Here is a 20,832-nt window from a genome sequence, read left to right as displayed (position 1 = left end):
ACAAATATTTATCAAGCCCCTGATCAGTGCTGGGCGTTGTGCATTGTGAAACGGGAAAACAAAAAACAGGGATTGTGCACTGTTTCTGTCTCTGTTTGATCTTATGATGCAGTTGGGAGAAAATAAATAAGCAGTGGGAGAGCTAAATAAAAAGAGATAAGCAGTAGCCATTCAGAAGGGCAGTATAAGAAATTTTACAAGATAGTAATGATTAATGATCGGGCAATTGGCAAAGATAAGTCCTCCTGAGTTCTGGGGAGGAAAAATTATTTGTGTCTTAAGGACAATAGGAAGAAGAGAGTCTGAACTCCTGTTCTTTCTACTGTGCAGTCTGTTCGGTCATCTAACAAATTTATATAGAGAGAGATGGCTCATTGTGTGCCAAGAAAAAGTTCCTGCCTCTGTGAACCTTATATTCTATCGAAGACCAGATAAATAGATGATCGGCTGGTCAGCTAATAAATAAACACAGTAATGTACTGTATGTTTGGTGATGGTGAGTGTCCTGAAGAAAAACCAGGCAAAGAGCCAGAGAATGGACAGGGGATAGTGTTCTAAGTCAGGGAAAGGCCCTAAGGTGACCTCGGAGGGTGACATCGGAGTAGAGTCCTGAAAAAGTGAGGAAGTGAGCCACGTGGTATCTGGGAAGAGTGTTTCAGAGAGAGGGAACATCAAGTGCAGAGATCCTTGGCAAATGCAGGGGCTTGCATGCAGGAGGCCCGGGAGGCCAGAGCAGAGAGAGGGGAGAGGGGAGGGGCAGCAGACCAAGTCAGAGGCCAGACTCCTAGGGCTTCCTCACCTAAGGGAGGTGTTTAGATTTTATTCTGAGTGAGATGGGAAGCTCCTGGAGAATTCTGAACAGCTCTTTAAAAAGAGCTGCTGAGGTGCCTGGATGGTTCAGTGGGTTAAGCCTCTGCCTTCAGCTCAGGTCATGATCTCAGGGTCCTGGGATCGAGTCCCCGCATCAGGCTCTCTGCTCAGCGGGGAGCCTGCTTCCCCCGCTCTCTCTGCCTACTTGTGATCTCTCTCTCTCTCTGTCAAATAAATAAATAAAATCTTAAAAAAAAGAGCTGCTGGATGGAGACAAGGCCATGGGAGGAAGGAAGTGGCTACAGCTGCCTGGGGAAGACACAACATGACTGTGGCCAGACCCAGAGGGGTAGCTCTGGAGGAGCCAAGGAGGGGATGCTTCCAGATCCTATGGCTCGAACGTTCCCATCTCTGCCCTGCACATGACTGGTGCATGCGGGGACATTTCCGTGGTCTGGCTCTGGGGAAACAGGTGTGCTCCCACATTGCTGGTGGAACTGGAGACTGGTACGACCCTTCTGGAGGGGAATCTGGTGATACCTAACAGAACTGCGGATGCATTTATCTTCTGATCCAGCAGTCCTTGTAGGAATTTACTCTGAAGATGCACCTCCGACACTCTAAAGATCCATATACTCGAGGTGATTTGTTGCAATGTCATTTGTAGAAAATATAAAGAACAACCTCAGTACCGTCACACAGAAGAGTGGTTACATCAGCTCGAGTATACCTGAATACGAAGCAGTTAGGAAAAAATAATGAGCATGATCTCCATGAAATTACGTGGAGGGGTTTCTGGAACATGTTATCAAGCAAAAAAAAAAAAAAAAAAAAGCAAAGTGGGAAAGAATATCTAGAGCATGCTACCTTTTATGTAGAAAGAAGATGTAAGAATGCACGTGCATCTTCTCACTTTGGCAAGAAGAAATGCAGGAAGGATGAGTCTGGAAACGAATACTCAATTGTTCATCCACAGGACACGGGTGCAAGACGGGGTACAAAGGAGTGGGGGCGGTGGGAGTGGGAGGGAAGTGACATTTCTCTGGATATTGTTGTGTAATTATGACGTTTAGAACTGCATTCGTGTTTCCCGTATTTGAGACGTAGATACACAGATAAATAAAACAAGGATGTGGGTAAGACCCCAAGTGGAAAACAGAGTAACAAACCCAACTGCAGAACAAATGAATAGCATAGCCACACTGAGGAGAGGAGGAAGCAAGGAATCGAAGTAACTTTCGAAAGCAGTGTTGTGATACTCTGCTGTAAGTCTAAAGACAAAAAGAGCTGTAAACGGATTTAAAAAACAAATTTTTTTTAAGATTTTTATTTATTTGACAGAGGTCTCAAGTAGACAGAAAGACAGGCGGGGGGGTGGGGGGGGAGGTGTGCTGGCTCCCCGCTGAGCAGAGAGCCTGATGCGGGGCTCAATCCTAGGACCCTGGGATCATGACCTGAGCCGAAGGCAGAGGCTTTAACCCACTGAGCCACCCAGGTGCCCCTGTAAATAGATTTTTTAATCACAAGGATATGTCCTATCAATTCTGAAGCCATCTTATGTGTATTCTAGACTGAACAAATAAACATGTTGATTTAAAGAAAAAAAGCCCTCATACATAGTGGGTGTTCAAAAAACCTTTGTTCAGCTAAATTGAACTTTTCCCCCAAATAGGGACTCAGGGGATTCCTGAAATCCCTATAAGTCAGGGTTAAAAATTGTACACATACATGCAGTGGATATAGGTTCCCATGACTCAGTTCCAAAAGGGTCTGTGACCCACCAGCGGCTGGAATGTGTCCATCTTCACTCTTCGTGTTCCCTGGGAGGTAGATGTTACTATACCCATTGTAGAGACAGGAAAGCTGAGCCTCAGCTGTAGGTGGTGGGTCGGGGTGACCCAGAGGGCTGCAGGGAATGACAGGCTGAAGCAGGAGGGTAAGACCCCGCCTATCTTATGCGGAAGGGAGCCAAGCCCCGCGAGGCGCTATTAGAACAACCATTTCAAGAGTTGTGTCGGAGAGCACCTGCGGCAACGCCGGGGCCAGGGCAGAAGGGAAGGTTTCGTGCCACTTCCGAGTAACTTAGCCGCGTCCGACTGGTTTTGTGCTTTACGGTAGCCTGCACGGAGAGCAGATCCAAAACATCGCGATATGTCAGCTTAGTCGCGGGGGCCTGCCCTGCGTTCTGATAAAATGGCCCCGCTTTCCCCCTTTACTTCTGAAACCCAACCGTTTATCAGTGCTCCTACTCTCGGAGTCATTAGATTAGACACTAAGGATTCTGTTTGCTGAGGGGCGCCTGGGTGGCTCAGTGGGTTAAAGCCTCTGCCTTCGGCTCAGGTCATGATCTCAGGGTCCTGGGATCGAGCACCGCATGGGGCTCTCTGCTTAGCGGGGAGCGCGCTTCCCCCTCTCTCTCTGCCTGTCTGCCTACTTGTGATCTCTCTCTCTTTCTCTCTGTCTGTCAAATAAATAAAATCTTTAAAAAAAAAAATTCTGTCTGCTGAACAAGAACATCATGATCCTTCTAAAGTGTAGGTTCTCGAAGGGAAATGGGAAGCGCCAGCCAGAGGGGGTCTCAGTGTGTCTTGAGCCTGCTGCCTGACTTCCAGTTAGCTCTCCTATGATCGCTTCCCATCCTGGGCCCGTGGACCAAGGTGGCTTTTCGTTAATGGTCTAATATACTATAAAGGACTGATGTGATCCTTTCTCAGCAAACTGTTGGCTTCCCCAAGGACGCTGGGTAGGCTGATCCCTGAGATGACATTTCCTTAGACTCTGCTGTGTTTTTGACAAGTAACAGGGCACGTGACTGTTTCTGTCAGAACACTTGCTGTTTGCATTCTGTGTTTAAATGACATTATTTGGCTGTTACATCCCATTGGTCACTAATACGGTATTATTACATTGGTACTAATGGGGTTTTAACGTTGCCTGCCATTCTCTGAGGAATATTCTGGAGATTCCCTTAGAGGAGCAGACAACTTAAGTCCTATTACAAGCCAGGTAATTAAATTCCCCCTGCTTGCTTCTTAATATTTCTTCAATTGGATTCAAGATTGTAGTCTTGGTCTGCGTGATTTACCTCCTCCATTAGACCTTTGAGAATCCAGTCACCCCCTCGCCGAGAGGATAGCCCGAAGACAGTGGGCAGTTCTATTTTCTTAAAAAGTAATTTGTTTGAGATTTCCCTGATAGGTCAAAGTTTTTGACGAATCACGCCGTTACCGAGGTATTTGGACAAGATGCCCAAGACGGGGACACAGGGATCCTGAGAAAGGCTGGCAAGCCCGATGTGGCTACAGATGCCAGTTCAGTCTGACCCCTGGGCCAGACAGAGGGCCCTGCTACCTCTGCGGCTCCCCATATGGGGTTGTGAGCCATATCCGTGTTCAGACTAACAAGCAGGTTCCTGCCCTCTCTGTACTTTGCCTCTGGCAGGCCCCACAAGTCTGGTGTCGAGGAGTGAGTACATGATTGCAAACAGAAGGCCTGTTTGCAAACAGGGCTGACCTCCTGGCTCTTGTTCTTGTCACCTCTATAAGCTAAGGCTGGTCAGCACCCATCACTTCCTTTAGCTGGGAAATGGATGGGCTGGTGACCCCTCCCTTACTAGCTGTTGTGAGAACCAGTGGATTTATTTCTATGAGAGCATTTCTTAGTGGCAGTCACTGCACATGCATTGTATTTTTATGATTGTTTGTACTTTAACAAAACCCAAAGGGACTAGGTTTTCCTGCCCATTATCATACCTCGACGTCTAGGCACATTTGGGACGCAGGCCGCATTCAAGGACCAGTGACTGGCAGTTTTTCTTTTCCTGTCTTCTGATCACTTGCCTTTTCCTGTCCTCTCTCTTCCCTAAGGATTCAAAACATTGTGCCCTGGAAAGAGCCAAACAGTATTGAAAAAGCCAAAGCAATCACTGGGTCTCAGACCCGGGACTCCTCCGATGGTATCTGATGGCCGGCCTGCCATGCCCCTACTTCCCGTTCCCAGCCCTGGGTGACCAGGTGCCAGGGGTCACTCTTGTCACTTTACAGATGGGAACAGAGAGGCAAAGGCAGGGGAAGGAACCAACTTCCTAGTCTTCCTCAGAATCAGAAGTGGAGCCGGGTATAGACCTCTTTCCCCTTAAGTCTCTGACGCAGTGCTTTCTTATGCCTCCTATCCGTTCTGGTGACTTCTCCAGCATCCCTGCACGTGCTTTCTCCTTCGGCCTGAAGAAGAGAGACAGGTGCTTACCTGCACACTGGCTGGAGGACATAGACATTCAGTGAAGCTTGGAGCTGTGCTTGTGACTTGGTTTCTTCTTCTCCTTGATCACTTTTCCTTGTCTTTCCAGGACTACAGCATGAAGGAATTTTCCGGGTGTCGGGATCCCAGGTGGAAGTGAATGACATCAAAAACGCCTTTGAGAGAGGTAAGGAAACAGGCTTGGAGATCAGACCAGATGTGTGCCAGCCTCGGGGGCTAGTGGCTGCACCCATTCCCCGCTAAGAGGTACCCAGAGGATAGCAAGCCACTCTTCCCCCTGACACCTTCTCCCTTGTAGACAGTCCTCCCCAAGTCCTCCTCGGGCCCATTCATCCTACCTCTCTCCTGCGGATGATCTGCCGAGACCCAAGAAGTTAACTAGGATACTGGGCGGTTTATGGCTTCATCCAGAACCCTCGGTGGCAGTTAATATCAAGGCTAATGCGCCTGTTCATCGTAGCCCATTTATTATCTTGTGGGCTATTAAGGTAATGGGCAAGCTTTGGCAATTTCCGTCACTGTAATGGATATATATAGTTTCAATTTGAGGTTGGTCCTATCATTAAATCTAATTACATCTGATATGAAATTTTCCATAGGGAGCTCCAGCGTGATTGTTCTCCTGTAAGTAGGTGTCCTTTGTTGCGAGCCAGTCGGAGGGGTGAGCCTCCTTGGCCTCATTTTCCTCCCCCAGAGGCTCTGTCCCAGCCTGGCTTCATGATTCTTGTGAGAGGGCCGGTTGCAGTGGCCCATTCCGGCCCCTAGGGAATATCCCTGAGCTGGTCTAGCAGAAGCGAATTTATCCTAGTGGACCCTTGTGCCCTCCTCTAGCCGTGGGGCCCCTGGATCTAAGTAGTCTTGGCTTTATCTAGTCTCTGGTCCGCCCTACTTACGGCCACCATGCTGGGCAGAGCGCTGATGGACTCTAATGCGGACTGGGACAGGTCACCCCTTCCCCGCCACTTCTACTTTGTCCCGTGTGTTTTTACCTCTCTCACTCTCTTTCCTTTTTCGGGGGGCGGCTTATCCCCAGGAGAGGACCCCCTGGCTGGAGACCAGAATGACCACGACATGGACTCCATTGCTGGCGTCCTGAAGCTTTACTTCCGGGGCCTAGAACATCCTCTCTTCCCCAAGGACATCTTCCACGACCTGATGGCTTGTGTCAGTAAGTACATCCTGGCCTCAGCCTGGCTTCGGCAAGGACGCCTTGTCACGACAGACAAGAAATGTCCGTGGGGTCTTTTTTTCCCCATAAGCTTCTCAATAATATTTTTCTTTTTCCTTTTTCTCTGTGAAGTTTCTCCTCCTCGTCCTCTGTCCTGCACCCCTGGTGGCAGGGAAGAAAGATGGCTTTTCCCTAAGAGTCTAGGGCCACAAGTCAGAACTCCCGGCTTTTTCTTTCTGATTCGCCTTAAACTCCTTGCTTTGCTGGGCTTTATTTTTCTTCAGTAAAATACATTTCTATTCCTATATGAGACACAGTGCTTTTCAGTTATTGGGAGCTCATGTATTAGTGCCTATGCTTTTTATGATATAAAGGGGAAATGGTTTCTGCTTTGTTGCTTTATTTCTTTTATAATTGAGGTTCAAATGAATCTTTTATAAGATTGATTGATTTTTAAGTGGAGGGGGCGGGGCAGAGGGAGAGAGAGAATCGTAAGCAGGCTCCACACCCTACAACCGGGAGATCATGACCGGAGCCAAAATCCAGAGTCAGACCCCAAACCAACTGAGCCACCCAGGTGCCCCTGCTTGTTGGTTTAAACGTGGTGTGCCTTACCTGCTAGATGTGGTAATATGTGTTCTTTTAGGAATAAAAGCCCTCTGCACATTGAGATGTCGCAATATGATGTTTTCCTAGAAAGAGATATAGTCTCTACTTTATCCTTATGGGTTCCTGCCTCTTACTCTCAAATCTGGGGCTTGAAAAACTATGCTTAGCCATGTATTTTTTTTTAAAGATTTTATTTATTTATTCGACAGACAGAGATCACAAGTAGGCAGAGAGGCAGGCAGAGAGAGAGGAGGAAGCAGGCACCCTGCCGAGCAGAGAGCCCAATGCGGGGCTCGATCCCAGGACCCCAGGATCATGACCTGAGCCCAAGGCAGAGGCTTTAACCCACTGAGCCACTCAGGCGCCCCTTAGCTATGTATTTTAGCTCATTATCCTGAAACGTCCTCTCTTTTGTTTTCCATGGAAAACAATGCATGGAAATTTAGATTAATATCAGGTCATCCTGGAAGTAGACCCCAGTGGAATGATGGCTCCAGAGGTTGGAGAAGGCAGTGACTTTGAAATGGGGGATACAGTCTTCTTCCTGGATACACCAGGGTCTTCATGGCCCCCAAGTCTCCAGCTGGCCTCAGTGTGTGCCCTGAGCATTGTCCCACTCTGCTGTTGTAAGAGAGAAAGTCCCCAGGGCATTCAGTAAGCTCTCTTGTTCTATTTGTCGACCCACTCTTTGTGGAATTCTAGTGGAAATCAGTTCTGTGCCTATTAAATATAGGCACCCCTCCTGACTCCACATCTTGTTCTAGGACTGAGCTTAGATGTCTTCCATGGACTGGGGCAACCAAGACAGTTCAAGATACCTTGGCTGCCCAGTTCTCCACTTGAGGTGTGCTCCTAATCTACTGCTTTCCACTTCCTTTCACAGAAAGCCACTCTTAGAAAACAACAATATCCACATGGCACCCTAGTGGGGAGGCTGGTGGTGATGGAGGCCACCAGCCTAGGGCCTCACCTGTAATTGTATGTGCACAGCACAAGAAACAGGAAACCTCGGGTCTTCTTCCCCAGATATCATGACTTATACAGGGATCTGTCCTCTCTGGCCTCTGGCCATGTTCCGTCCAACCCCCTGCAGATTAAGACCGGGGGTGGGGGGGGGAGATAAGCCAGACCTGTCCAGAGGATGAGATGATGCATGTGTAGAGTGGGCGGGACGGGAGCTACACAGCCTGTCTCCCTCCGCACGCACGTTGATCCTCCAAGGCTAGAGGTCGAGTCTGTGGTCATAGTGGTTTGGGGACAGTTCCTTGTCTGTGGTTGCTTTAATAAGAGAGAGCAGGTGTTTGGGGAGTATCCCCAACCCCTTCTGAGCCCAGGGAGCATAGCCCTTCAGTGCTGCATCAGGACGCGTCTGGAGCCCAGCCCGTGCCCTGTGGCAGTAGTCCTGCCCCAAGGAGCCACAGGCATGGAACTCCCTACATGGTGCACCAGTGCTGCGTGGACGTGGCTGCTGACTCTGCAGCACCTGCTGGTGGTCCCGGCCCTCATGCCGTTACTCCGAGGGATCTCAGTTGCGATGGACAATAATGCATGGCTGTCTTCTTTCAGCGATGGACAACCTGCAGGAGAGAGCTCTGCACATCCGGAAAGTTCTCCTGGTCCTGCCCAAAACCACTCTGATTATCATGAGATACCTCTTTGCCTTCCTCAATCAGTGAGTAGACTTCCCAGTGAACAATGGGATCAGGCCTGGGCTTCGGCCCCGGAAGCTGACCCGTAGAGCTGTGTCCGTTCCCCCGGCCCCGTGCATGTTTGTGGGGCCCCGACAGTGTGCTGGGCACAGTTGTAGGCTGTGCGAGTACGTTGCGAAAAAGAGACAAGAGCCCGGATACCATTAAACTCACATTCCAGGATAGGAGACAGACAGATAACAGATATGTCAGGCGGGAAAGAGTGCTTAGATGAAGAATAAAGAAGCGTAAGTTCAGAGATAGAGTGCGGGAGGGTCGGAATGGGGGTGGGAGGGAGAGGGAGAGCCACTGTAGAGAGGAGGTCAGCAGAGGCCTCTCTGAGGAGACTGTGTGAGAGCAGCAGCCCAAATGGAGTGACTGAAGGAGGCACAAAGGGTGTTCAAGGCTGTCAAGCCCTGAGAGTCATGGTAGTAATGGGTTCGGGTTTGGGAAGCCACTGGAAGCTTTTAAGCAGGAAAGTGATAAGATCTGATCTGTATATATTCGTTAAGCCCAACAACTTCGAGAAGTTACCATCGAGGTCTGTGAGGAGAAGCAGGGGCACCTACGCAGAGGTTAACGTGAGGTCTCAGCCACAGGCGCTGGGAGCTTCAACAGGGGGACGGGGGGTGAGTCATGAGGGAGGGCGATGATGTGGGGTTGGGTTTGGGGTCCATTCTGAGCACAGCACTGACAAGACTTCCCGATGGGGAAGCTGTAGAGTGTGAGGAAAGAGAAATTCTTAATGTTTGGCATGAGCAACAGGGAACTAGTGACTCCATTATGGAGTTGGGGAAGAGACGAGGTGTGGAGAACAGAATCGGGACAAGGTACCCATGTGGCATGTTCATCTGAGGTGCCTGTCAGGCCTCCAAGGGGAATTTCTGACTGGGCAGTGGGACATCGGAATCTGACACTCGGAAGAAACCCAGAGTAGAGATACGAGTCTGAAGTGACCATGTGCTGATGTTTTAGCTGGTTACCCAGGGAGCGAGGCTAGCTAGAAGAAAGGTCTGAGGGCCAGTGGGGCCCTGGGCTTGGATGGGGCATGGCTTCCTGTGCGAGCAGTGTCCTTGCCGAGGGTGGGCGTTGGGTCCCCACAGGACAGCGAGGTAACAAGCAAGGACATGTGGTACTTGCCCCATGGGCACCTCTGTCTCCATGTAGCTCCCTCAACAGCCTGGAGCACAGGCTGTACGTGGGCAACAGGAGAGCCAGGTAAGGCCCTGGTAGGTGTTTCCTTTTAGTCTGCTGTGTCTTAAAAACATTGAAACATTTTAAATATTAGGGATTTTTACTTAAAAATAGCTCAGTTTCTAGCTTCTCTTGAAAACCCCATTAGACCTGTCACTGATGGCCTCGCCTTCTGCAAGGAGGCCATTCCGTGTGGAGTCAGGGCTGCTGCGGGGGGAGGCTGGCCCCCCCCACTCCCCATACCGAGGCTGACTCTGCTTGCCCTGTGTCATCGCTTCATGGGCCTTCCTCTCGTGGAGAGACAGTTCTCTAGATCCATGAATCTGTCAAAAGGAAAACAAAATTTCTTCATCTTCCTGGTCAGTTTGCCCTTTGCTTCCAAGGAAAACAAACTTGGTGGCCATCTCGTGAGCGGGGCTTGCTTACAGTTCACGGTCAGCCCGGCCCTCTGGGGGTCTAGGTTAGCAGCCCTGCCGGGGGCCTTGTCGGGACACCCACATCGTCCTTCAGCCCGGCTGCAGCCTGCCTCCTCCACGGGGCCGTGTCTGCGCCTTTCCTTAGCCGAGCCCGCTGCCGCCCGTGCTCAGCAGCCCTCATGACCCACAGATGGTGTTCACGTGCTGTGCCTTGTAGGCTGACGGAAATGGGAAACCTGTACCGACTCTCGAGCCGTTCAGCCCCTCGGGACCGCCAGTCCTTGTCTCCCCTTATTGACAGACACCTGCCCACCAAAGGAGCCTGGTCTGGCCCCCCAGGGTGGGAGTGTGAAGTAGTGGGGGAGCAGACAGGTCCCAGGGCAGCTGCGTGCGGAAGCACCATGGCCTCACTCTCCAACCTGCGTCTTCCTGCCGAGTGAAGGTGGCAGGGAGCTCGAGGGACAGGAGGAGCGAGAAAGGGAGCCTCTGGCAGAGGTGGACGTGGTGGCCACTGTTGTAGGAAGCATGGGAATTATACCCGTGTAACCATTACTTTTCTTTTGCTTTCCTTTTTTGTCTGGTTACAAAAAGGTGTATATGTTCATCAAAGTATTTCGTGGGGAAAATGCAGCATTAATAACCACAGTGTTTCCTAAAATAAAGGATGGAATTCAGGACACAGGTGCTAGAGAATACCACCTCTGTGGGAAGATGGCGGGTCGTAAGTGTCCTCTTATCAACAGATGTTGTGACTGTTGACAGGTAGCTCCTGAGGGAGACTCTGCTGGGCCCCGATTTCAGGACCGCTCTCCTTTGTTGTTCTGCGTCCTGGGGTGTGTGTACTTTATTTCTGACTCCAGTCTTCCTCTTGGGGTGTACACCTCCTCAATCTCAAGGAGCCAGAGAACTAATTTGTGTATAAAAGTGTGGGGGACTCCTTACACGTGCAGCAGCGCTGTGCAGACTTGACCTGGTTCCATACGTGTTTGTAGCTAGTGTCCTCTGGAGTGCCCGGCCCACTGAATGCACCTGGGCCTGTCTAGCAGGCCTTGTTAATCATTAACATTATCTTTTCTAGCATCTGCGTTAACTACCTATTGCTATGTAACAAATTACTCTAAAACTTAAACCAAAAAGCAGTTTCTGGGGGTCAGGAATCCCCAGTGTAGCTGCAGTGTCAAGGGGGGGCCTCTGGCTCTAGCTTTCTTGAGGCTGCTGTGAGGGTGTGGGGGCAGAGCCGTCATCTCCTAATGGCTCCACTGGGGGGGCGTCCGCTTTCCAAGCTCACTTGTGTGGTGTTGGCAGGATTCAGTTCCTCACAGGTTGTTGGACCGAGGACCTTCCTTGCTGGCTGACTGTTGGCCATAGGCCTTCGTCAGTTCTTCACCTTGTGGGCCCCACCACAGAGCTGTTCACAACATGGCAGCTGGCTCCCTTCCAGGCACATGAGTGAGAGAACACCCAAGACAGAAAGCATAGTCCTTGGTAACCTAATCTCAGAAGTGACATCCCATGCCTTCCGCCATTTTCCATTCACCGGAAATGAGTCACTAAATCTAGCCCACACTTCAGAGGGAGAACATTACACCAGGCTGTGAAAACCGGTAGGCGGGGACCATGGCGGTCATTTAGAGGCTGCCTACCACAGCCCATGTGCTGCCCAGTGACTTTGTGGCCCCCAACAGTGTCCTTAGCTCCCCCTCACTGCAGCCAACTCTGCTCTTTGCCTTTTGAAACCCGCGTTCTTCAGATGTCGAACAAGGTTGTCTTCTCGGCTCTTGCTGGTCAAGTGAGGTCCGCGGACCATCACTTGGAGACGGTTAAAAATGCAGAATCTCAGCCCCTCTCCGCTCAAAGACCCATGGATCCGAATCTGTGTTTTAACCAGGTCCCCTGCTGAGTCTCATGCTCATGAAAGTCCGAGAAACACTGCTGTAGGCCCTCAAAGGCTCAGGTCCTCTTTTTCATCTGAATGAGAGAGTGAGCTAGTGGTGCTTTTCGCCCTATTAAGGTGCCCCTGTGTCCCCAGAAAAGCTGAATCTTCCTCGAAATCTCCCCAATCTCCAGGTGCCTCCCTGTTTGGAAGGATTCTGGGCGGTTCTTCTGACTTTCACAAGGAGCATTTTGGCTTCCACACGCAGAGGGACAAGTAGAGTTGTGGTTGGGGTGTCTTGGAGTGCCCACAGCTGCTCGTGGGCTTATCTGTTCCCTTCTTTAACACATATTTATTAAGCATCTGCTGTGGCCAGGCCCTGTCCTCGGTGCTAGGCATCTAAGAGTGCACCAACAGTCCAGCTGTCCCATGGAGTCCCTTTGGGGTTCACGTTCTATGAAAGAAGACAGACCAAACTCTTGAGTACACATACCCTGTATCAGAGGAAGAACACTCTAGAGAAAATGAAGCAGGTCAGGGAACTGGCGAGTGCAGGGGACAGGGCGAAAGTTTGCTCTTTAAGAGACAGTGGTCAGCAGACACTTCCTGAGCAGGGGACTGTGGGCCGTGAGGTACGAGGAGGACCTAGAGAGAATGGCATCCCAGAAGCCATGGAGAGGAAGAGGGAGTGAAACCAGAGGTAAAGGGGATGACAGGCCAGCTGAGGAAAGGACTCAGAATCGGGTTAGCAGTGGGGAGAGCACTGGTGACCCTAAGGAGTGTTGTCTTGATGGAGTGGAAGGGGCCAGACCCGGATGGTGTCAGGTCAGGAGAGAAGGGGTGCCGCTGATGGATGAACCACGTGTGGTAGGTCATACAGCAGACCTACCTGTCTTGCCCTACAGTGGCATGCTGCAGCATGGATGCACCTGGAAAACATCCTCCTGGAGGAAAAAAGCCAGTCACAGAAGCCTGCGTGAGGCCAGGGTCCATTCATCTGCTGAGTCTGGAACATGCAAATCAGCAGTGACAGCAGATCGGTGGAGCCAGGGACTTGGGGGAAGGGAGGGTGGCGGGGGTGGGGCGTGACTGCCAATGGACATGGGGTTTCCTTTCTCGTGATGAAAGTGTCCTGGAACTAGACGGTGGTGATGGTTGCACGACATTGTGAATATGCTAAATGACGCTGAATTAGACACTTTAAAATGGTTAAAATGGTCGATTTTATGGTATGTAGATTATATCACAATAAAGTGGGGGAGGGGGAAGAGAGATGGTCTGTGCATCTGCTCCGGCTGCCGTAGCAAAGTACCACAGACTAGGTGACTTCAACAACAGAAATTCATTTTCTCATGGTTCGGGAGTCTAGAAATCCAAGATTAAGGTGCCAGCAGGGGCAGTTTCTGCTGAGTCCCTCCTTGGCTTGTAGGTGGCAGTCTTCCCTCTGCGTCCCCCTGTGGCTCTCCTCTGTGCACGGAGGGAGAGCTCTGGGGTCTTTTCCTTTTCCTATAAGGACAACAGTCCTCTTGGCTTCAGCCCTCTCCCTTAGGATCTCATTTAACCTTAATTATCTCCTTAAAGGCCCTTTCTCCAAATGCAGTCCCATGGGAGGGGGGGGTGGGTAGGGTTTCATCACAGGAATCTGGGGAGGGGGCACCCAATTCAGTCCATAGCAGAAGGAGTGGAGATGAATCGAAGAATCTCAGACAACAGGTACAGATAAGTCCCAGAAAGTTTTCTAAGAAATGGGTCAGTAATGTGGTATGGACATGGGGTTAAGAGGAGATTCTTTTTCACGGGGCCCGTATTCCTGCATGTTTGTATGCTGGTGGGAATGACCCAGTGGAGAGGAAAACTGATGGTGCAAGGGCAGTTGCTGGACTGGTACTCTTGCTGGAGAGAGAGGATGGAGTTCACTGCAGGGGAAGGAAGGCAGGACATGAGGGCACAGAGGCAAGTCCCTTAGTAGATGCGGGGAGCACGAGGAAGCTGACCCTTGGCGTCGGAGGTGAGACAGTGACAAGGCGAGTGACGGGATGCCTGAAGGACCATCAGGAAACATCAGCCAGAATTACACTGGACTTCTTACCTCTTAGCCTTTTGGGGACGTCAGGGAACGCCGTTAAATCATGGATTTAGGGAGGGACGTTGTGGTGTCTTCTATTGGAAAAGCTTTTAAAGGCCTGATGGATTCTCAGCCCCACGACTTGCCTGGGGCCATGGTGAATAATACAATTTCTCTTCATCCTTTTCAAACCTAAAATCAACCCTGATGCATTAATATCTTACCCATCGTCTGTTGGTTGTTGCCAAATCAAACCCCTGGGGCCGGTGAAACTGAAGGTTTGTAAGTGAAATGTCACATATTTAACACAGTCTGTCCGAAGCTTAGTGTTCTCCCTGAGGATTTAAGGTTTCGATTTTGGGATCTAGAGTGCTCAGTTTGATGATGTCTGTCGGGAAAGGAAGATGGCTAGCCCTCTATAAATCAATTGCTGGCAAATGTTGACAGCCCTGCTTCCCATTTCCTGACTAGAATCGAGGGTCCTGTATCAAGAAGCAATTTGGATATTAAAATTACAGAAAATAGGGATGGAGTACCACCTTTGTGCGAGGCACAGGGCTCTGTGCTGTGCGTGTGACAGCCCATTCAAGCTTTAAAACAGCCCCGCAAAGGAGGGGAACTTAGGAAGAGACTTAGAAACCAGAATATTCTCCTGGAACTGGTACACGATGGGGCCAGGACTCAAAACCAGGTCTCCTTGATTCTAAAATTTGGGGGATGTTTTTTTCTTTTTTTAATTTAATCAAAGGGACAAATGTGCATCATTAAAGGGTAAAAAGTCCAGAGAAGTACATCGTAGAAACAAGTTTCCCACCTCAATCCTGATTTTCTCATCCCTCCCCAAAGCCTGTGTTCCTAATCACTATCCTGAACCTTGTTAAGACACACAGAAGATGAGTTTGAATCAATTAGAAGAATTCACTAATATTATGGATAGAAGTACTAGAAATCTAGCCCAGTTCTTAGAAGAGATGGCATTATACAAGTCGATACCAAAAAAAATTTTAAAAGAGGGACCTGTTACCAGTGTTTTCCATTTTAAGTATTTCTTTATAAATAAAAATCCAGTATTTAAATTCTTATACTGGGCACAGACTTGAGGGCCTTCATGGATTATTGTATATGAAATGACATGCATTTGTGTGTGTACATATATGAATTTTGGGGGGAGAGAATCTCTAGTTTTTGTCAAATTCTTGAAGGAGGCTCTGACCCCCAAATAGTTAAGAACCATGGCTTTAACCCCTCAGTGGAGGTGTTCCCATTGTAGATTGGAAGAGAGGACTTTGGTTTATGTTTTAATGGGAGTAAGAAATGGAACTGGCCCATGAGACCCCAGTTCATGAAGATGTGTCCCCCTCAAGCCCCTGGTCATTGCAGCTGCCTGTGAATCAAACAGCCCTTCCCTTGGGAGGCTTGGCAAGGCTGCTCATCTCTCACGGGCCTTCAACTGGGACTCTCAGGGCTAGACTTTGTTTCCCTCTAATGGCCAGGCTTCTCGGAAATGACTGGTTTTCTTCCGTGTTCGCACATGTCAGATGCACTAAAGAAACAGGGCCTTCCTCCTCCTTGTCCCTGCTGAGGTTACCGAGGTAATTATCTCTCTCGTCTCCAGTGTTTGTTTGACCAAGAAGTAGACTTGGACATTTCTCCCCATCTTTTCTGAATCTTGGCTCTCTTTTAACTCAGAAGCCGGGGCGGGGGGGGGGGGGCGGCTTATGCAATTCAAACTTTCAGACCTTCTGTGTAGCAGCCCCACCCCTGAGACCCATAGCCTCACCGGTGGCTGGCCTCCCTGCATTTGACTAGGTCCTCGAGAAGAGTGGTTCTCAACCACGACCGTTTTCTCCCCGGAACAGCTCTTCGCATCCATGGTACTGCTTCTCCAAGGTGGACAGGGGACGTATGTGAATCTGCACTAGAGGAGAGAACCACTGGGTTAGAGAGAGACCAGCTTGGTAGTTGGAATCTGGGGAGCGGGATCCACTGGAAATGAACTCTGTCCCATTCTGAAGAACACCTATGCAGATGAGGGCAGCGGAGCCTCAGGCCTCCGGTTCAGCATCAGAGGGCTTTGGGTTCTCCTCAGATCTGTGAGAATCAGGTGCTGGGGACCGCCTGCTGAGGCCCATGGAGGAGGCAGAACTCCCTCGCAGAGCTCACAGCTCTACAACCTGGGGCTGGGGGCTGGGGGGTGCACGTATGGAGCCGGCCGAGCCTTCCACCTGGGTGAACAGAGACCAGTGGGGGCCAGTGAGACCAGCGGCTCACTGAAGGGCTCGGGTCCTTGGCCAAGGTTGGAGGTGTGGCCAGAACAGCTGCTGCCTGGGAAGGCCCAGTTGCCAGGCGAAATAGCCAATAACGAAGTCAGACTGCATCCAGAGGAGGCCTGAGCAGAAACTGAGCGGCATGCTGACCTTTTCCTGAATAAATCCTGATTGTAATAGTAGAAGATATTATGGAAATGAAAAACAATTACATTAGCTTCCAGAAAGAAATTCACTTGTTTAATGGAATACAAAAGCTAATCTGTTGGCGAATTTTTTTAAGAAGTCTAGAGCTCAGAATGGAAGATCCCTAGTAATTTGATTACTTTGCTCTGCAGGAAGGTACACAGCACACAACGCCTGCGTCTTCTGACCGTGTCATTATGAGGGCAGCCTGAGGGTCTCCATCTGCTCTGGCAGCTTAGTGGGGTGGTGTGTGGGAGTCGTCCCCGCTCTGCGGAGTGGTGTGTTCTCGAGGCCGGGGAGATCTGGCCGAGAAGGTGTGGAGCGGGGTGGTGGGGGGGTGGCAAGTAGAATTTGAACAAGTTGCTGGTGAGAGAGGAGGGGTGAGGCCTGCTAGGAGGTGGCTCCTGAGTGACCGGTCACTGTCTTCTCCCTGCGGACTTTCTAGAAGGGCTCCGATGCCCAGAAAAGCAGGTGGCAATTTGTGGAACTTCTGCTCTTGCTCTTGGCAGGGCCTCCCATGATTGTGTTCTCTGGGCATTCATGCGAGTGCTTTCCAACTTGCCCCTTTCCCTTCTCCTCCAGTTTATCACAGTTCAGTGAAGAGAACATGATGGACCCCTACAACCTCGCCATCTGCTTCGGGCCCTCACTGATGTCAGTGCCTGAGGGCCACGACCAGGTGTCCTGCCAAGCCCACGTGAACGAGCTGATCAAAACCACCATCATCCAGCATGAGAACATCTTCCCAACCCCCAGGGAGCTGGAGGGCCCCGTCTACAGCAGAGGAGGAAGCACGGAGGACTACTGGTAGGGGGCTCTGGGCTGGAGGCGGTGTGGGGGGGTATCCCCGGTGCACACTGGGTATGGGGACCAGATGGCCAAGCGAGACCCAAGGGAAATATCCAGAGCCTCTCAGCCTCCCACTCCCAGGCACTTCAAGCTGCCGGGATCCGGGGGGTGGGGTGGTCAGGCAGTGCCCTGCCTCAACCCGACGTGTGGAGTAAGTGCCATTTGGTGCCACTGCCCTGTTTCTTATGAGTTCTCAGTGGTGAGGAACCATTCTGGAAAATAATGACAACAATAATAGGAAGGTTAATAATCTCCAGGAGAGGAAAATGTGTAAAGTTGTATTTAGAACAGCAGCTCATCAGTGAACAATGTCTCTCAGGCTCCTGCTCTGGGCTGTGTGTTTTGAGAGACATAATCCCGGGTCCCAGAAAGAAGAATTTCCTTCTTATGCCTGATGCCCATAAGATATGAAGCATAGTTCCCTTACTGTGAGTTTATACAACGATACTCTAGAATGATCGCAGAAATTTGTGAAGAGAAGAGGGGGTGAGCTCCGTTTTGGGCAGATTAGACATACTTCCACCCTAAAGCGAGATTAAATCCTACAGGGCGAGGTTTTCATGACCGAGGCTGGGAACAGAGATGTAAAAGGAATCCCTAGGGCACATCTTTACTAGATCCTTCTGTTAGACAATTAACAAATGACTCTTTCCGTATTACAGATACAGTCACTGTAACCCAGAGAGGCCAGTGATAATCTTTCAGGCCACTTTAGGGGTGGGGATTCCAACCTTGACACGTCTTAGTACAGGACACCATCCAGGACCCCACACCAAACCCCGGGGCTACCACTGACAGCGTCATTTTCCCATCAAACACAAAGGCCACCACCTCTGTCTTTTACTCCTTAATGTCCCTTACCTCCTCCCCTACCCCCTCGCATGTTCCCCATCAAATGGTGCTTCAGCCTGAGCTAAAAGCATGAGCCAGCGCAAATGGGATTCCGTCTGAACGCAACATCTGGAACCAGTTCAGCAGCCCTGTTACTACCCACTGAGGCAGGGGGAGGAGGGGGAGTTTGTTGACTTAATTAGAGGCCCATGGGCCCATACTTCTCCCCGATCACCACAGAACAGCCTCCTGCCTGAGGAGTGAAGAACGTGATATTCATGTGTCCGTGAATGTAAAAATACCACTGACACCCCTGGCTTTGGTCTTGTCCGCTGTCCTGCAGATCCCAGTGCCTGGGTCCGAGCTGGAGAAGCCCACATTCGCCAGCTCGGAGAGAAAGCTTTCCGTCACTGACAGATGGTTGGTGGGGACGGGGGAAGTCGTTCAGGTCTCAGACAAGCTGATGAGCTCCAGGGAGCTGTCCTCGGGCATGTGACTTGGAGCAGCGGTTTCTCTCGCGGGAGGGTTGAAAAGCTGTGGAAGTAGTGTTCCCAGCACCTGCTTCATCTTCCTTCCACAGTGTGCCCTCACGTCTCAAATATTTATCTCAGGGCCGATCCCCGGACACAGAGACCCCCCCACAGCCCTGTTCCCCCAGTTGCAGCCCAGGGGAGCAGACAGAGTCACTGCAGGGGTGACTGACAGGGAGCAGCCCCCCTGCCCGCCTCTGCCCCATGCCGTTCGTTGTGCATCTGACTATCATTAGCAGCCTCTGGACAAACCGCAAGAGCAGTGAGGGGATGTTACTGCCGCAGACTGGGTGGGAGGCCGCAGCACCCGAGGACCAAGAGGAGGTGGCCTTGGGTAAGAAGGACCATCTGACCGCTGAACTCACACCCACTCAGACGGCTCCCAGCCTCTCTTCTTCTTTGAGAGGAGAAGGAAGTGCCAGGGAAGCGAGCTAAGGTGGATGGAGGGGATGGCGGGGGGAGTGGCAGAAGGGGTCTAGAGCCTGAGAATCCTGGAGAGTGGTTGGGAGACCGGAAGAGCCAGGGAGAGGGAGCTGCTGGCCGCTTGGTCTCCCTGTAGCCATGAAGAGGAGAGGGCAGTCCCCCTTCGCCTCGCTTACCAAGCCCTGCAGCTAGAATCCAGTTCCCTGGGACTGCCTGCTGTTCAGCCTGTGGGGCCTCCGCAGACCGCAGGTGTCCGCGGGCTTGCGGCGTGGCCGGCGTGTGGGTGTGGAGTCCAGCATAGAATTCCAGAGCTACCAGGGGCCTAGTAAAGGCATCATCTCGCCTTTCCGTTAGAACAGTGGTTTTCCGGGGCACCTGGGTGGCTCAGTGGATTAAGCCGCTGCCTTCGGCTCGGGTCATGATCTCAGGGTTCTGGGATCGAGCCCCACATTGGGCTCTCTGCTCTGCAGGGAGCCTGCTTCCTCCTCTCTCTCTGCCTGCCTCTCTGCCTACTTGTGCTCTCTCTCTGTGTCAAATAAATAAATAAAATCTTTAAAAAAAAAAAAAAAAAGAACAGTGGTTTTCCAAGTGGAGTCTTTGGACCAACAACACCTACGTGACATAGCACTGGCTAGGAATACAGACATTCCAGCTCCGCCCGGCCCTCGAGACTTAGAAACTGTGGGGGTGAGGTAGTCCACTTTTAACAGGCTGTCCAGGACACCCTGAAGTTGGAGAATTGCTGCCTTCGTGGATGGCCACGTAACTACACTTGCAACTCTGGAGGAAACTGGCCTTTGCCCTGTGCGCCCTTGCGGCCCCGAGGGCTTCTAGAGTGTTATGAAGCTCATCAGAGTTTTCGGCCCAGTAAACAGTGAAAAATTGTGCCCACATTTTTTGATAAGGAAGAATCTCTGGGTCTTTTCTTCCTTCCTTCCTTCCTTCTTTTTTTCCTTTCTTCCTTCCTTCCTTCCTACACTCATCTGCCATATCCTAACTTTGTGGTCTCAGGAAAATTACATCACTGCTCTGTGGCTCAGTTTCCATATCTATAGAATGGGAGACCAAGACTACCTGTCTCATAGGGTTGTTGTAATGAATAAATTAGTTCACGTAATGCGCTTAGAGCAGTGACTTGCTGGTAGTTAAGTGCTCAGGAAATGGTTAAAAAAATTTTTTAAATAAAAATAAAAAAGGAGGAATCCTGTTGATGCTCTCCCAGAAAGTTCTCTGGATTCTGGAGAGCCTCCTTGGAACTGACTTCTGAACTGGTCCCCTAGTCTTTGAGGAACCTTCTGGAGTGAAAGACCTGTCCCTATCCCAAGGGGAGGGAAAGGCTATAGGCTCAAAGGTAGGAATCATGAGGCCAGGTGGTGGGTAGAGGAGATGGTAATGCTTCCATAGAATTGTCTGGAAAGGCTCCCTTGTTACTACCAACTGCCAGAGGAAGAAGCTTTAGCAATGAATGGGGGTTTTGTCTGTTTCTCAGGAAGTTAGAATTTCCTGGTGCCCATCTCCATCCACTCTAATATCCACAAGGCAAGAGACCAGGAGTGGAAATTATTTTCCTGGTAACTTCCCTGACCGTTCTCATTTCTCAACCCTGGATGATTTTAGACTCCGTCAACTGTTGAAGAACTTGACCAGCTTCCATGCCCTGCCCTCT

At 50.5% G+C, this 20,832-nt stretch overlaps 1 protein-coding gene across 9 annotated transcripts in view; it reads left to right on the top strand.

The window, feature by feature from the left end:
- SRGAP2 (SLIT-ROBO Rho GTPase activating protein 2) overlaps window positions 1-20,832 on the top strand; it is a 228,253-nt gene that overhangs the window by 195,818 nt on the left and 11,603 nt on the right. For all 9 annotated transcript variants that reach the window (XM_045982176.1, XM_045982174.1, XM_045982175.1 and 6 more), the window contains 4 exons: window positions 5,156-5,233; window positions 6,101-6,235; window positions 8,411-8,516; window positions 17,116-17,340. In XM_045982176.1, the coding sequence (XP_045838132.1) occupies window positions 5,156-5,233; window positions 6,101-6,235; window positions 8,411-8,516; window positions 17,116-17,340 (544 nt within the window). The remainder of the gene's footprint in view (window positions 1-5,155; window positions 5,234-6,100; window positions 6,236-8,410; window positions 8,517-17,115; window positions 17,341-20,832) is intronic.

This window comes from Meles meles, chromosome 17 (genome assembly GCF_922984935.1).
Source record: "Meles meles chromosome 17, mMelMel3.1 paternal haplotype, whole genome shotgun sequence".
NCBI lineage: Eukaryota > Metazoa > Chordata > Mammalia > Carnivora > Mustelidae > Meles > Meles meles.
This window is presented reverse-complemented; position numbering and strand designations above follow the sequence as displayed.